Below are 15,600 nucleotides of genomic sequence, written 5' to 3' on the forward strand. Positions count from 1 at the left end.
CATAGAAGGACACAGTAAGAGACAAGGAAATTATCTTTAAAAATATATTTGTCTAAACTATTTACAATAAATCTTTAGATCCAATTTTAAATCTTTTCATGTTTCTGACAACACTAAACAGTTCAAGTCTCTGTGCTGGAGAATTCCTGCCCAGATTGTTTTTGACTGGAACCTTCCCGAGCCCTGAGCACTAACATTACTGCAGAAACAGGCAACTCACCAGAATCGCACGCAGCAGAGAGAGGAAATCTCCTTATTGCAACCGTAGAATGAGTGTACGAATCTCACGTCTGACACTTGCAATTCTAGACAGGAACATTTATGATTCCCCTGTACAGTCCCTGCAGAGTCTTAAACTGACCAGGAGTGTTGGACAATTCCCTGCGCTCCGTGAGCAGTGGGAAGGGCAGAAAAAAGACCCTGGAGAATTTCAATCTAAAAGCCTCCCCCGAGAGTGAAGAAATGATTCACTCATAACAGAGCCTCAGATTGTCGGGCAAAATGAGTCTTGCAGACTTGCTAGAGTTGTCCTGCACTGCCTAAATCCCAGAGAGAAAAAAAGAGCCAAGGCTTAGACGTGCTCATTTATCTACCAGCATTTCTGTGCTGCTGCTCATTATCATAGACTCTGAACATCTGCTGCTACTCCCGGCTGATGAGCCCTGTGCTGAATCCCTGAGACCACGACGTGCACCTGGACAGGCTCTTGCGCATCCTTGTTTCAATCGTAGGATTTCCACACACAGTAACAGTCCTTCCCATCCGATAGCCTCTCCGACAGAGGGCAGCACAGATTGCACCAGCTTAGTCATAAACCCCTCGGTGCAATATCCTGCCATGGGGAAGTGCAGCTTCCTGATCCCCCTTCAGTGATCAGCACATGCCCTGAAGCCTGTGGATGACGGCTTTTGTCTTTTTATCCCAGCTACAGTAACTGCACAGGCTATCATTGGGGTGGGGAGGGTGCAGGGAGATGTTCAGAGGCGAGTGAGGTGCCCATTGTCCACCCACATTCAGTGGGACTCTGCTGCTCACTGCCCTTGTGCCTTTGACAAGTTCTCCCTGGGGTCTAGTGGATCATGCGCTAGTCTGGATCTCAGGAGACCTGCTCAATTCCTAGCTTGGCCACAGACGTGCTGTGAGACCCTGGACATATCATCTCGTAATCTACTCTGGGCCTCAGTTTCCCCTCTGTAAAATAAGGAGAGCACTTCCCTGCCTCAGGGGGTTGTGAGGATAAAAAACCTTTAATTGTGGGGCGCCCATATGGGGACTGTAGCAAGGCACTGGGGCCTTCCTCGAAGCCTGGGCCCAAAGAAGGGTCACGATGCCCCTACTGGGCAGAACAAGGCCTTGAAAGTCAAAGCACCCTTAAACGGAGGGGTGGAGCCAGGGCAGAAGAGGGAAGTATAAAAGCCCGGCACAGCAGCTCAGTCAGGGGGCAGTTGCCACCGGAGGCAGACGTGTCTTCCCAGAGGCTGTGGTCTATTTACGACCCAGGCCCTGCGGCTGTGCGGAGCAACCTCCTCACCGACCAGAGCCTGCGAAGCCTGCCCGGACTGCCAACAGCCTGCACATGGGCGGGGAAAGGGTACACTTTAACCAGGGCCCGGAGGTCCTGGCTGCGACCCCCTTTACCATGAGGAAATTTTTTTTCATGGCTCATGAGATTGTATGTATGGGATGAGGGATTGTGGTACGTGTGTGGGAGGGGGTCCGTGTTACATCTTTGTACTGGGCCTGAAAAAATTATGCTTTGGGCCTGGGCAACCCTGGGACAGGCTACTCCAGACAGAATTTAACTGAGTTTAGTCCTGCTTTGAGCAGGGCGTTGGACTAGATGACCTCCTGAGGTCCCTTCCAACTCTTTGATTCTATGATTCTATGGTTCTCCTGAACACGTTGGTAGAACTGCCTCATTTCCTTTCCCTTTGCCCCTCATCCTGGTGGATCCCAGGTTTTGCATTGCTGTGGGTAGCTCTGTTCCCGTGGGAATGCCACAGCTGTTCCTGCAGATGCTCCTCTCTGCACAGCCCCAGGAAGTCCAGACCTAGACCCCTATGAAATGTGTTTTATTATTGTGGACTTTTGGATTTATTATTTTCTGATTTCATTTTTTCTAGTTAAGAATATTAAATCCATCTTTATGGGTTTTTTAGTCAAAATTGTTTGATCCATTAACCATTTCAACAGCTTTACTATAAATGTATAAAAATGTTTAGAACTGGATTGCAATGGGAAGCCCTGATTTCAAGAAAAAAAAAATCCTACAATTTAACAGAACCAACAATGAGAACCAGAGCCAAGGTTCAAAGCCAGAGTAAACGGGGGCGAAACAGGTAATCAGGTTAGGGCAAGTTCTGTGGGCTCAGCAGAACAAGCCTGGAGCTAGGCCAGAAACAGTGCTCTACAAGTCAGACAATCCACACGGGAGAGTCACCCCAGCAATGCACTGAATGTGGGAAAAAGTTCAGTGCGCGCTCACACCTTTAATGGCCATCAAAGACTGCATGTGGGGCAGAGCCCTGCCATGTCTCTTGTTCAGCAGTCAGGGTTTTATCTTGCTGTGGCAGACTGAACGGTTCATCAGGACTGTAACAGGGAGGCACTCACCTCCCGCGAGTGCCTCTGGGCTGGGTGTGTGTTTGCTCCTCTCTGTCTGTGGTGACCCTTGTCGGTGGACTTTCAGGCGGGTTTGCTGACTCAGCCCGGTTCAACTCCTTCCTTATGAGTAGGCCACTCCCTGTGGCCCGTGTGGGGACCCAGGTCCTTCCACTACACCTCATCCCAGCCCAGAGATCCTACAATTAGTAGCCTCCTGCTGGATCCCTTTTGATTCTCACTATTCTCCTATGATTTCCTCGGAAACTTCCCATGGGCCCAGGTACCTCCGGCTTCACCCTTACCTCAGGGCAGCCAGGCACCACGTCCCAGCAGCCATCCAAAAGCTCTGGCCTGTTCCCCCAGTTCCTGCAAGCAGCTGCTTTGTCCCTGCACTTGGAGTGCCTTTGTCCAGCCAGCAGTACCAAACTTGCTCGTCTGCCTCCATGCAGCAACTGACTGTGTTCAGCTACTGCAGCTCCTTTTAGTGGGGCCTGCTGTGTTCTGATTGGCTGCTTCCTGCAGCCTCTCCCCGGTTGGTTGTTTTACCCACTGCTACTCTAGGCAGCCTGGAAGACTCACCTCTACTGCTCTTTCCAGGGCAGGGTGTGGTAGGACCATGAGGCCTCCAGAGGGGGCTTTGAGGTATGGTACACCCCGACACAAGGAGAGACTTCAGATACTGACAAGTGTGCCAGTGGTTCTGAGTTGGACTATTGCTGCTTGTGCGTCTGTTTTGGAAGTGTAAAATGGCTTTTCCTTAAATATTACAGTTATTCATGTGTGACAAAACCTAAGTGGGATCCAGAATAGCAGTTACTCTTCATGTCCTCACTGAAGTCACGATTATGGCGTTTCCCTACTTCACCGTCTTTTAGTTATTGACACAGCCATATTGTTTCAGTCAAACCATTGTCTATGAACTCTGGGCATGGCAGGGCTGCATTGTCCCCTTAACTTTGGTCTCCGCACACAGTCCAAGGGCACAGTTAAGTTACTCTGCAGTGGGGCCACAGATGTGGGAGAAATGTAAGCCCTGTTGGGCTACCCTGTCCTGGTACCCAGAGTCCCAAAGGTCTCAGGCTGACACCAGCTAGGACCGATCTCAGGTGAGGGGTCTCTGTTGCCAGGGCAGGTAGAGGGGGGTTCAGCAGAAAGGCCAGGAGGTGGTTTGTGCATTTGGCAGCAACATGGACCTGGTTCCAGAGACCAGCTTCCAGATCCAGGTAAAAGATCAGCAGCTGCGAGGTCTGTTCTAGCAGGGAGGGATTAACCTCATTCACTTCCCACACCTGGATTGAGAGAGCCAGGAATCCCAGCCACACGGCCCTCAGTGACACAACCAGAGCAAACACAGCTCACCCAGGCCTCTTTACCTCCAAGTGTAGGACCCACAGTCACTTCTCACGCTGCCTGGGACTCTCCCATGTGGATTCTCTGACATCTAGACCAGGAGAATCTAACCCCGGTAGGCACTGACTGAATGTGGGAAATGGTTCAGTCAGGGCTCACTCCTTATCCATGTCCGTCTGTCTGTCCTTTTTGGGCATGTGGGATTTTGACCTTGCTAGACGGACATGGTAATCAAGAGACTTCTGGTGGAGACAAATGGGATATGGGGACTCTGAGCTGAGCTGCTGGCGGTAGCTGGTCTAATCAGGAATTGTAGGATGTTTTTTCCTTATACTACAACTGTTTACCTGTGACTAAACCTAGGGAGGGCCCAGCTTTGCATGGTTTTTTTCATTCTGCCCCAGGTGATCAAAGTTTGGGTGAAAAAAAAAATCAAATCTCTACTGCAGCCCCTCCCAGGTAGAGAACATGTAGTAGCCACGACCCAGCTAGACCCTCCATGCACAGTGACCTCAGCCCAGCAACCACCTCAGATACAAAATCCTGACTGCTTTGATGGCTGGGGTCACCTACCACAGTCATTGCTTTCCCAGGACAGTCAGGGGGATCCCACTAATCCTTTTCCTCTCGGCCTGTCCCATTAGAGGGCTGCTGTGCTCACTGGCCCTTCTGTTCTCCTCGGTGTCTGTGAGGATAGCTAGCTTTACGTGGGGTAAGCAGACAGGTGCCTCCCAGTCTGGCGGTGTGTGGGGACATGGGCATGGAGTGAGGCCGGCACGCAGGCTGGGCCATGGCTGATGTACCACAGTGCCACAGATGTGTGGTGTTAACATGATCCATTGCTGCGTTAGCCCCCACCCTGGCCACACTGGTCACCACCTCATGGACTCACACCTGGGATCACAGGTGCCCACTGGTGAGCTGACACTGAAGACTGAACCCCACGTGCAGCTACCAAATGGACTTCTCCTGATCCCCACAGTGACCAAGCAGCCCTGCCATGAGACCAGCACTCTCCAGGCACTATGGGCCCATGTCCGGTGCATAGGGGTGGTGTCTGGCACTGAATGGGGTGGTGGTGTAAAGGCCGGCACCATGTGTAGCTGCATGGTGTGACATCCCACAAAATTGGTCCCCGCCACTGTGGAGCTGCTTTCCCACCCCCCCAGGTGGCCCATTGGCCTCAGGGGGCTGCTGTGGTGGGGGAATGCATGACAGGGGGATGTGCCTGTGGCAACAGCTCACTCCAGCTGCTCTTCAGCCATGGTGAGCCAAACCTCAGATTGCCCGAGTCTGCCTCAGTCAGGGTAGCTGGGCAGCCATGTTTTCCTGGCCAGTGACCAAGGCTGGCCACTGAGGATAGGTTGAAGCTCTCCCTGCGGTGCTACCCAGGGTGTGTCTAGTCTCTCTGTTTGGTCGGGAGAGCAAGATAAATGACATCTGGAGGCACCACTTTATAGATTAGTACGAGTGTCAGAAGTATTAATTTTCAGTTCAAAACCAGCACAAATGGAAGCAGCTAAAATAAAACTTCACAAACGTGTTAGGAAACATGACCCCAGACAATGAGACATTCATTCAGTAGAATATTCACCAGTCCTATCTTATCAGTGGGAGGGGTGTGTTTCTTTCCTCAGTGTACAAAGGAATGGAATTGGGTTCAAGTGTAGAAATGAAGAAACATAATTGTCTTGCACAGAAAGCTGGGAGCGATACTTGGTTTTGACTGTCGTGAATGCTGAGAAGCCTGACTGGCATAGGTAGGAGAGTGAAAAAGGAAGGAGCGCTCTAATAGCCCAATGTGTTAAGTCACGAAACTCAGATCCCCCCGCCGCCCACCCAAGGCCAGCCTACAAGGCCTTCTTCTCTGACAACATCTCCCTGCGCTGGCCACTCTGCCTAGGGCCCCACCTTGCTCTACCCTGCTGCTCACCACGCTCGGCTGCCGTGTTTGTTGTGGCACATCTGGTCCCCCCATCCCAGCTCTGGCCCTGCAGCTCCCCGCTGTAGATCAGCCCTGGCTCCCCGTTGGCACAGCTGGTCTGGGTTGCTCCAGCTGCCCGGCTCTGGCTCAGCACTGCTGCTCTGCCTCCTGCACAGCTCTGTCTTCTGGGCATCTTCTCTGGCCCCTCTGGTTCTGGCTGCTGCAGCTCTGCCCCCAGCTCCACTCGGGTGGCTGCTCTCTTCTTAGCTCTGCCCTACACAAGGCTGCCAGATTTCCACTGCGTCCATGGCTCAAAGTCCCTTAAACACTAGACCCAAGCTAGGTATTCAAACAAAGCTTTTGTTATTAACACATTGGTCTCTACATCAAATAACAAAGGAAAAGTAGTTTTTTTATTTAATCCAAGCTGTGCTACCAGCCACAGCAGGAGTTGCTCCACATTAGCACAAAGCTATGAGCAGACAATCAAATTCAAAATCAGAATCTCAGTCCTGGTACTTGTGCCCCGCTGGAAGGTTGGCAGATGTTTCACACTAGAAATGGCGAATGACGACAGCCTGGCTGCTCCAGAGCGCCCCTTGTGGATTTTCCCAGCTCTCCTGAATTCAGGACCTGTCCCTACAGCCAGATTTCTTTAAACTTCCACTCCTTCCCGGTCAGTAATGTCCTTCAAATAATGTCCTCCACCAACATGGGAGCAAATGGAGGAAACTCTAAAATGTTTCCCATCCCTCCTGGACTTTCCTTGGACGAGAACTCGGGAGACGGATTTGCAGAGCCTGCTGGCATCACCCTGTAAGGAGTAAATCGGCTGCTGGAAGCCAGGTAGAGACCATGCTGCTTGTGGGCTGGTTACTGGTGCAGGGCCATGACTCATAACAGCACAACTCCAAGGTTACAAGGAAGGTGGTGACAGACCCCTTCACTGGTCTAGGCGCTGCCCAAAATGTCACAGACTGTGCCACTCTGCAGCATCTCAGTGGGATGCTGTCTAGGAAACACTTGATGACAGAGGACAGGTAGGAAACTCTTTAGAGACAATAAGTAATTTGCATTAGAAAAGGGAGTTTGACAATTATAGATGTGTAACTCGTCTATATTTACTTTTAAACACGATTTCATCTTTGCACCTATGATTTTTCTATTAAAGAGATTTTTTCTTTGTTTTGACCCCAGTCTGTGTGCAATGTGTGTCCCAAAATGAACTGATAATTGAGGGCAGATTTCATGCCTTTGAGGGGAGATGAACCAGAAGGGAAAACTCCAAGTGTCTGCTATTTAAAAATTCAGCAAGACCGATTGGGGAAGACTCAGAACTGGAAGCGATTGTTGGGGCCTGGTGCACGGCAGAGCTGGACACCTTGTGATGGCAGAGAGGGACAAAAGAGTCAAAGACAGAGGAGAGTGAGGAATGGTGAGAATCAACAACCAAACTCATGGAAAAAAGGTCTGAGAGAGTATGTGGGGGTGGGGGATGAGGGGTGATGCTGAAAGTTATCATGTGATGGTCAGAGAGCAGTGCTTGGTGATGGCGTGATAAGACACTAGGTACTAGGAACTTCTCAAACTGTGAATTGCCCCAAGGCTGAGATCAGCCAAATTGGGGCAGAGCACCCTTGATTAATGAAGAGATAAACTTTCCCTCTCTAGTCACGCAGGTTTAAATTCAGTGGCCCCAGGCAATCACATTCTGCAGGTGTATTTTCCCACTTTCTCACGAAGCTCTTTGGTTTTGACCCCATAAATGATAGGGTTGAGCATGGAGGGGACTAGGACATACACGTTGGCCAAGAGGATGTGAACGTGGGCAGCGATGCTCTGACCAAACCTGTGTGTCAGAGCGGAGAAAAGGCTGGGAGTATAAGACATCAGTATCACACAGATGTGGGCTGTGCAGGTGTTGAGGGCTTTCTGATGGGCTTTTTTGGAGGAGATCCTGAAGACGTCCCTGATGATCAGCCCATAGGACAGGCCAATGAGTGTCAGGTCTAACCCGATGATCACTAATGATATCACCAGGCTGTATATCCTGTTGACTCTGGTGTCCCCACACGAGATCTTCACCACAGCGATGTGCTCGCAATACGTGTGGGGGATAACGCGGTTGATGCAGAATGGCAGCGAACGCAGTAGTAGGGGCTCCGGCAGAACCAAGAGAACAGCTCGTATCAAACCCGCTAGTCCTAGCTTAGCGATTCGTGCGTTGGTGAGGATGGTGGCGTATCTCAGAGGGTCACATATGGCAACGTAGCGATCAAAGGCCATTGTCACGAGGATGGCTGAGTGCATAGTAGCAATCGTGTGAAGGAAGAACATCTGGGTGAGGCAGCCATCCACAGTGATGCTTTTGAAACCAAACCAAAATATGCACAGTGCCTTCGGCACGACACAGGTAGACCCACTGATGTCTGTGAGCGCCAGCATGCAGAGCAGCAGGTACATGGGCTTGTGCAGGGTCTGCTCTTTGCTTACAACAAACAGAACGGTGAAATTTCCCAACAGGCTGATGATGTAAAATGTAGAGAAAGGGATGGAAATCCAGATGTGGGCAGCTTCCAGCCCAGGGATGCCGGTCAGGATAAATGTTGACGGGCCGGAGGGGGTGAGGTTGAAAGCTAACATGAGGTCGTCGATGCGCTAGTTAGCCTCAGATATGCTCTGGATGCCTCTGAAGGGAGAGAAGCCCAGTGAGAGGGGTTAGGCACTTGGTAACTATAGAGGGAAAAGAAGATGGGGTTTCTGTTTCTGCTGAGAACTGATTTTTAGAAATGGCTGCAAAAGCCTGAAATGGAAAATTTCTTTCTAGCAGTTATTTAATCTTAGAATGTTCAGAAGTAATAAAATAGTTATGAGGCCTAAGCGCCAGCAGGGATGGAATGCGGAGGAAGACCTTGCAACTTAGATAGGGACAGTTGAAAAATACTGGGCCAAAAATTCCTAGATAAGCAGTTTTTTTTAGTATGTATTGCCATGGAAACTGTGATGTAAAAAGACTTGTTTGTGTAAGGCTATAAAAGCTTTTAGAATTGAATGTTAAAGGTCTCCCCTAGCATATAGGGACCACCTTCCTTATGTAAAGAATAAACTTTGACTTTGCTGATCTGCTCTCTAGTTAATTGAACTATCCGCTGGGCAACGGATGTGTAAGTAAGGACGCCTGAGTTTGGGTTCCTCCTCAACAGTAACAAATAGCACGGTAAATATTTTTAGTTATTAACAATCTAGAAAGGGGATTGAGAAGTGAGATTGCTGCATTTGCACATAGCAAGAAATTATTTAGGCCGTAATCCAATCCGGAGATGGCCTCAGACATCCAAGGTCGGTGAACAAGCAACATGATGGGAGATGACATTCGATGTTAATCAGTGAAATGTATACACTCATTGGAGGGAAAAAATTGAACGCCTCCAACACCTTACAAGTTTCTAATTTAACACTATGAACTCAGGAGAGGGACATGGTGTGACGGGACTCAGATCTGTGAAACCCGGATCAAAGTGCCAGCCTAGCCAAATACTAAGGAAAAAGTAGGGACACAGGAGGAGTGGAATGGGGAATAATACCGAAAATTCAGTGCCATGAGATCAGTCAATCTATGCTTCATGCTACTCTGGACTCCTCTGTATAGTACTGAGCACCTTTCTGAAACAGGATATTGCAGAACTAGAGGGGTTCAGAATGATCAAGGAGCTGGGAAAATGCTCACAGGGACAGAGGTTGAAAAGACTGGGGTTGTTACCTTAGAAAGTGGAGGAATAAGAGGGGATTTGAGAAGAGTCAATAAAATACTGAGTGGTAGAGAGTATTTCAAGCATGTGTTCTCTCTGTCTCATAACACAAGTTCAAGAGGCTACTCAATTCAACTGAAACACGGAAAATTCAAAACTCATTAAAAAAGAATGCTTCCTTCACCCGGTTCATAATTAGACACAGGAACTCATTGCCACAAGATGAAGTTGAGGTAAGAAGCTAAGCTAAAACTGGAAAGGTTTTGGACATATATAGAGATATTAAAAATCTTTGGTTTCAATAGTTTGAGCTAAATAAATATCTTGGAAAGCCTGTATGCCTGCGTGTCTCATGGCACAAGCCAATCTCTGGCTGTTAGGCACTAAGGTGACACCCTCATGAAGATCAGATGATCCCCCCAACACCTTCTTTGGCAGCCTCTGTGGTTGTTTCTGGCAGAGAGAAAACACTGGGGAGGATGGACCATAGGTTTCATCCACGATGAAATTCCTCTGTTACAAAGGAGTCAAATTTTCCCCATGGAAACAGACATTATCATGGCTGGCTGGGATTTTGTGCTTTGTTACATCTCTTGTTACTTTTGATGAGAAACTTTCTTGAAGGTGCCCAGCTTTCTCTGAGATATAACAAGTACAGTGGTTTTGTTATATGGCCTTGTTTATTGACAATGGAAAGCAGAGACACCCGTCAGCAACCCAGTTGCTTCCCCATCTCATGCTGAATACTGATAAAGTTTGCAGGTGCTGCAAAGACTGGGGGATTGTAAATAATGAAGAGGACAGGTCACTGATTCAGATCAGACTGGATTGTTTGCTAACTCAGTCAAAGCAGACAATATGTGTTCTAATATAGCTCAGTAGATTTATGCATCTAAGACCAAAGAAAGCAGGCGATGCTCACAGAATGGGGGACTGCATCGAGGGAAGCAGTGACTCTGAACAAGATTTGAGGGACGTGAAGGATGAACATTTCAGTTGAGAAAAATACAGACGTGATCCTATAAAATCTCCACCCTGAGGAATGTCTGTACAACTCTCCCCATTAATGGCTAACAGAGCTGACTAACAGATAATCCCAGAGAGTCCCGGGTTTAGGCTCTGTGGCCCAGTGGCTCATTGTGTCAGCCAGCGACTCCTGCATTTACAGAACATTGCTATTATCCAGAATTGCCAGCTCTCATTATACACTGTGCACACTTCTCAGCTTGCTCATTGTTGCTGTGCAGCAGACCCCAAAACCCCACACAGTGTGTGTGGGAGCAACAAGAGCAGCAGCAGCACAGCACAGGTGCCTTGGAATCTGCCACTGTGTGTGTGATGTTCCTCACTGGAGAGAAACCGTCTCTGATCCCCCCTTAGCCAAGTGACACAGGGGACAGGGGGCACCTCACCCCTGCAGAGGAAAAGTTGTGGAGATCTTGAGGTGGCTTGGAGGCTGTGAGGGCCAGGGGTGACTGGGAAACATGGAGAAGATGCTGATGCCCAGCGTAGTGTTGGAATCGGGGCAAACTGGGAGGGGGAAGGAGATTATAGACGGGGTCAGATCCGATGGGAGATAGAACCAGCTGAGGAGCAAAGATCAATGGTTCTTTCCACTGGGGAAATGCCTGAAGTTCCGTAATTAACATTCAAGAACTGGAAAAAAAAACTGGAAAAAAATGAGTAAAGGGTTTGACACTCAAGTTACAATTCCATGGCTTGGTAGGGGAAAGAGGCCCTGATACCTGCCCAGACTCACTCGGGGCCAGGAAAACTCCTACCACTAGCCTAGGACAAACAATCAGAAAGAAAAACTGAATTTCAGCATTGCTACCTGTCTGTCCATTTACTCTCAGTCTGCTCCCACCACCCCCAGCACCTCCCGCTTCTACTTGTAGAGCTCCCTCCCACTCCCACCACCCCAGTGCTGCCCGACTGTCTGTGCCCCCCAAACCCTGCCCCCAAAAACTCCAGCGCCGCCTACCTGTCCGTGTGCACCCTCCTCCCCACCTCCACAACCTCCAGCACTGCTACACCGTGACCCCACTGACCCAGGATCAACACCAGGTGCCGGACACAGAACACAGTGACAGCTCGTACAAATATCTACACAGCATGGGTTAAACTCTGAGTTCGACTGCACCGGGGAAAGGGGGGATGGAGGAGGAGCAGCCTGCACAGCCTGTCCGGGGCTGAGGGGAACCCCAGCAGCAGCTCAGCGTGTGCAGGGAAGGACAGGGACAGACACGAGGGGAGGGAAGAGAGGACGTGGAGACTAAAAGGAGCCAGCGCTAGTAACTCTTCCTCAAAACAACACAAAGCTTTAGCATATTCCTGCCAGTTAGAAACCCAGACACAACTTCCTGATGTTGCTTTTACATGTTGGCAATTGCTGAAGTTGCCACGAGGCTGTTCTAGGATTGGTCACAGGATGAGGGATGGGCTGGATGGAGGAAGGTGTCAGAGACAATCTACTACAGTGTGTCCACATTACATTACAGTCTGAGACACCGATGTGCCCCAGGAGATTGCAGGAGGGCTAGTTACACCTCTTTGGTGTGTGAATTAGGCAGGATGTCCATTCCCTATTTCAGGACCCCGCACCATTGTGATCTGGATACGGCATATTCCGACCCCTCCATACACACACATTCCGTTCCTGGATGTCCCCCAGTCAGATTTTCAACGCTGCCTGGTTTCCCCTAAGACAGAAACATGCTTCTATTTTTACTACATTTTGGTGCATCTTTTCCTCTATTGAAGGAGAGATGGAGGAGAACACAGAGAGGAGCCTCCTCCGAAAAAAAATTGACACCCTAATTGTTTTGAACCTCTAAGCTGTGAGTTTCAGATTTCAGCTTCTCTCCTCTCAGTTCTTCTCTGGTCCAGTTGAGCTCACCCATCCTTAGAGGCCGTAGGATGACTCCAGTTGGAGTCACTGGAGGCTCATGGGTGGTGAAAATCAGGCCTTTTGTGGATTTGTGGTGAAATTCTGGCCCTGGTGGGAGTTTTGCCATTGATCTGAATGGGACCAAGATTTCACCCTTAGCGTGAAATTTTAGGTTCCCTGCTGTGAAGATCAGGTCCTGCAGCAGCGAGAGCTATTCTGTTAATGTGCTGAAAGAGTCTGTAGGAAGACCCCCAGTTTATGTGGCACCCTGAGACCAAGCATGAAATACGGGGATTTCAAAACACAGGGACCTTTATTTTACTCATCAGTGATGCTGGTGTCAATCTGGAGTGATCTGGAGTGAAGGCAGAATGTGAGAGCAGAATCTGGCCAGTCTGTAAAACCCTGTGTGAAATCTCTGGTATCACAAATAGTCACTGCAGAGGCTCGTACTTCACGTGTTAACCTGGCAGTAAAGTTGCTGAATTGGAAAATTTGAATGAACAAGAGAAAAAAAAACAAATAGATCAAAAAAAGGTTTTGATGGGCCATTAAGTGGGCTATTGTCCTGCTGCCTCTCTGTCTGGGTTGTGTCCCAGCCAGCACAATTTAAAACACGGGTATATCAAATATGTCCATAACTTCCATTACAGATATAACGCATGAACATAAGTATTGTCATCTGACTTAGCACATTATAACCTCTCCAACAGTACCTGACCTGGCATATCTCCATGAATTATTATGATTTTGACACACTGATTTTTACCAATATGACAAATATCCCCCCTCCCCGCATCCCCACATCTAACCAGTGTGACAAATGGGGATTTAAAAATTCAGGGGCCCTGATTTTGCTCTCAGGGATTCCAGTGTCAATCTGGAGTGAGCCACTGAAGGAAGAATGTGAGAGCAGAATCTGGCCAGTCTGTAAAATCCTGGGTGACCCATTCTTGATGTGAAATCTCAAGTATCACAGTGTGGAAGAACCCAAACTCAGGGGTCCTTTCCCTTCACAACAGACACCCACTGCAGAGGCTGTGGCTACACTTCTGAATATGGCAGTAAAGTTGCTGAACTGAAAAAAACCAGTGGAAAAAGCACAGAGACCAAAAGGGGAAAATACTGAGACAGATAGAAGGACACAGTAAGGAGATAAGGAAATGATCTTAAAAAATATTTGTCTTAACTATTTAGAATAAATCTTTAGTTTCAGTTTTAAATCCCTTCATGTTACTGACAATACTAAACAGTTCATGTCTCCCTGCTGGAGAATTCCTGCCCAGATTGTTCTTGACTGAAACCTTCCCGAGCCCTTAGCACTAACATTATTGCAGAAACAGGCAACTCACCGGAAACCCACGCAGCAGAAAGAGGAAATCTCCTTACTGCAACCCGAGAATCTGTGTATGAATCTCACATCTGACACTCGCAATGCTGGACAGGGACCTTTATGATTCCCCCATACAGTCTCTGTGGACTCTCAGGTTGGCCAGGACTCCGGGACAATTCCCTGTGCTCCCTGAGCAGGTGGAAGGAAAGAAAATAGACTCGGGAGAATTTCAGCATAAGAACCTCTCCAGAGAGTAAAGAGAAAATTCACTGATAACAGAGGCTCAGATTGTCGGAGCACTGAGTCTTGCACACTTGCTAGAGTTGTCCTGCACTGCTAAAATCCCAGAGAGAAAGAAGAGCCAAGGGTTAGACGTGCTCATTTATCTATCAGCATTTCTCTGCTGCTGCTCAATTGTCACAGAATCTCAGCATCTGCTGCTACTCCCGGCTCCTGAGCCCGGGGCTGAATCCGTGAGACTGCGACGTACATGTGGAAAGGCTCTTGCGCATCCTTGTTTCAAATGTAGGATTTCCACACACAGTAACAGTCCCTCCCATCCGATAGCCTCTCTGATAGAGGGCAGCACAGATTGCCCCACATTAGTTATAAACCCCTCAGCGTGCAATATCCTGCCACGGGGAAGTGCAGCTTCCTGAGCCTCCTTCACTGATCAGCACGTGCCCTGAAGCCTGTGGACTGACGGCCTTTGTCTCTTTATCCCAGCTACAGTAACTGCACAGGCTGTCATTGGGGTAGGGAGGGTGCAGGGAGATGTTCAGAGGTGAATGAGATGTCCATTGTCCATCCACATTCAATGGGACTCTGCTGCCCACTGTCCTTGTGCCTTTGACATTCTCCCCCTGGGGTCTAGTGGATCATGCGCTGGTCTGGAACTCAGGGGACCTGGTCAATTCCTAGCTCGGCCACAGAGCTCCTGTGTGACCTTGGACATGTCCTCTCGTAATCTACTCTGGGCCTCAGTTTCCCCTCTTTAATATAGGGACAGCACTTCCCTGCCTCAGAAAGTTGTGAAGATAAAAATCCTGATTTGTGGGGTGCCCATATTGGGACCAACAGTAAGGAGGGCCATATGAGGACCCAGAGGTACCGTCGTGCTTGTTTATCTCAAGCTATTTCTTTTATCCTATTTCAGGACTCTGCTCCACTGTCATCTGGATACCGCACACACTGCCCCGCACACTGTGTGTTCCTCCCCAGTCAGTGCAGGAACAGTCCTGCACACTTATTCTCCCCCTTCAGAGTCCCCACAACTCTTGCTAATATCCCCAATCCAGTTTTGAGAACTTTATTTAGTGTATCGCTTTGAGAGTCTACTTGTATCATTTTCATTGGCCTCTCAGCATTCGTGCTCCCATTTTCAACTGTCTAGTAAAATATGGCTGTGGGGAATCATGAGTTTCCAGTCCATGAGATGGATCGACTCCAGATTCAGGTGATGTAGGCAACCTTGGTCCTGGGTAATCAGAGCTGGGACCTGAGGCTGGCTAATTGGAGTCTCCACCAAAGGATGCAGATCTGTGGTGAACCAATGTTGATGAGGCTAGTCTGGGTCTATCAGGATCATGGAAGTTCCTTCCCTCCTGACCTTCAGCAGAACTCTGTGTATGAGTGGAGTGGGCAGAACACATAGCAAAGATGGTCCTTCCAAGATAGAAGGAATATGCCTGCAACTGATCCTGGGCTGTGGTTCAGGCAGGAGAAGAACTGCAGACACTTCGTGTTGTGC

The 15,600-nt window shown here is 48.9% G+C and overlaps 1 protein-coding gene across 1 annotated transcript; it reads right to left on the minus strand.

Moving 5' to 3' along the window:
• Positions 1-7,582: 7,582 nt before the first annotated feature.
• Positions 7,583-8,521, minus strand: LOC137167566 (olfactory receptor 52P1-like). Its single transcript, XM_067569780.1, has one exon. The coding sequence runs from the start codon at positions 8,519-8,521 to the stop codon at positions 7,583-7,585; it is 939 nt and encodes a 312-aa protein (XP_067425881.1).
• Positions 8,522-15,600: the final 7,079 nt, after the last annotated feature.

The sequence above is a fragment of the Emydura macquarii genome, unplaced genomic scaffold (assembly GCF_026122565.2).
Source record: "Emydura macquarii macquarii isolate MOO-44397 ecotype Brisbane River unplaced genomic scaffold, CSIRO-AGI_Emac_v2 contig_2938, whole genome shotgun sequence".
Taxonomy (NCBI): domain Eukaryota; kingdom Metazoa; phylum Chordata; order Testudines; family Chelidae; genus Emydura; species Emydura macquarii.

Excerpts from the sequence above, each read along its gene's own strand:
- LOC137167566 (XM_067569780.1), bottom strand. The coding sequence starts at position 8,521 with ATGTTAGCTTTCAACCTCACCCCCTCCGGCCCGTCAACATTTATCCTG.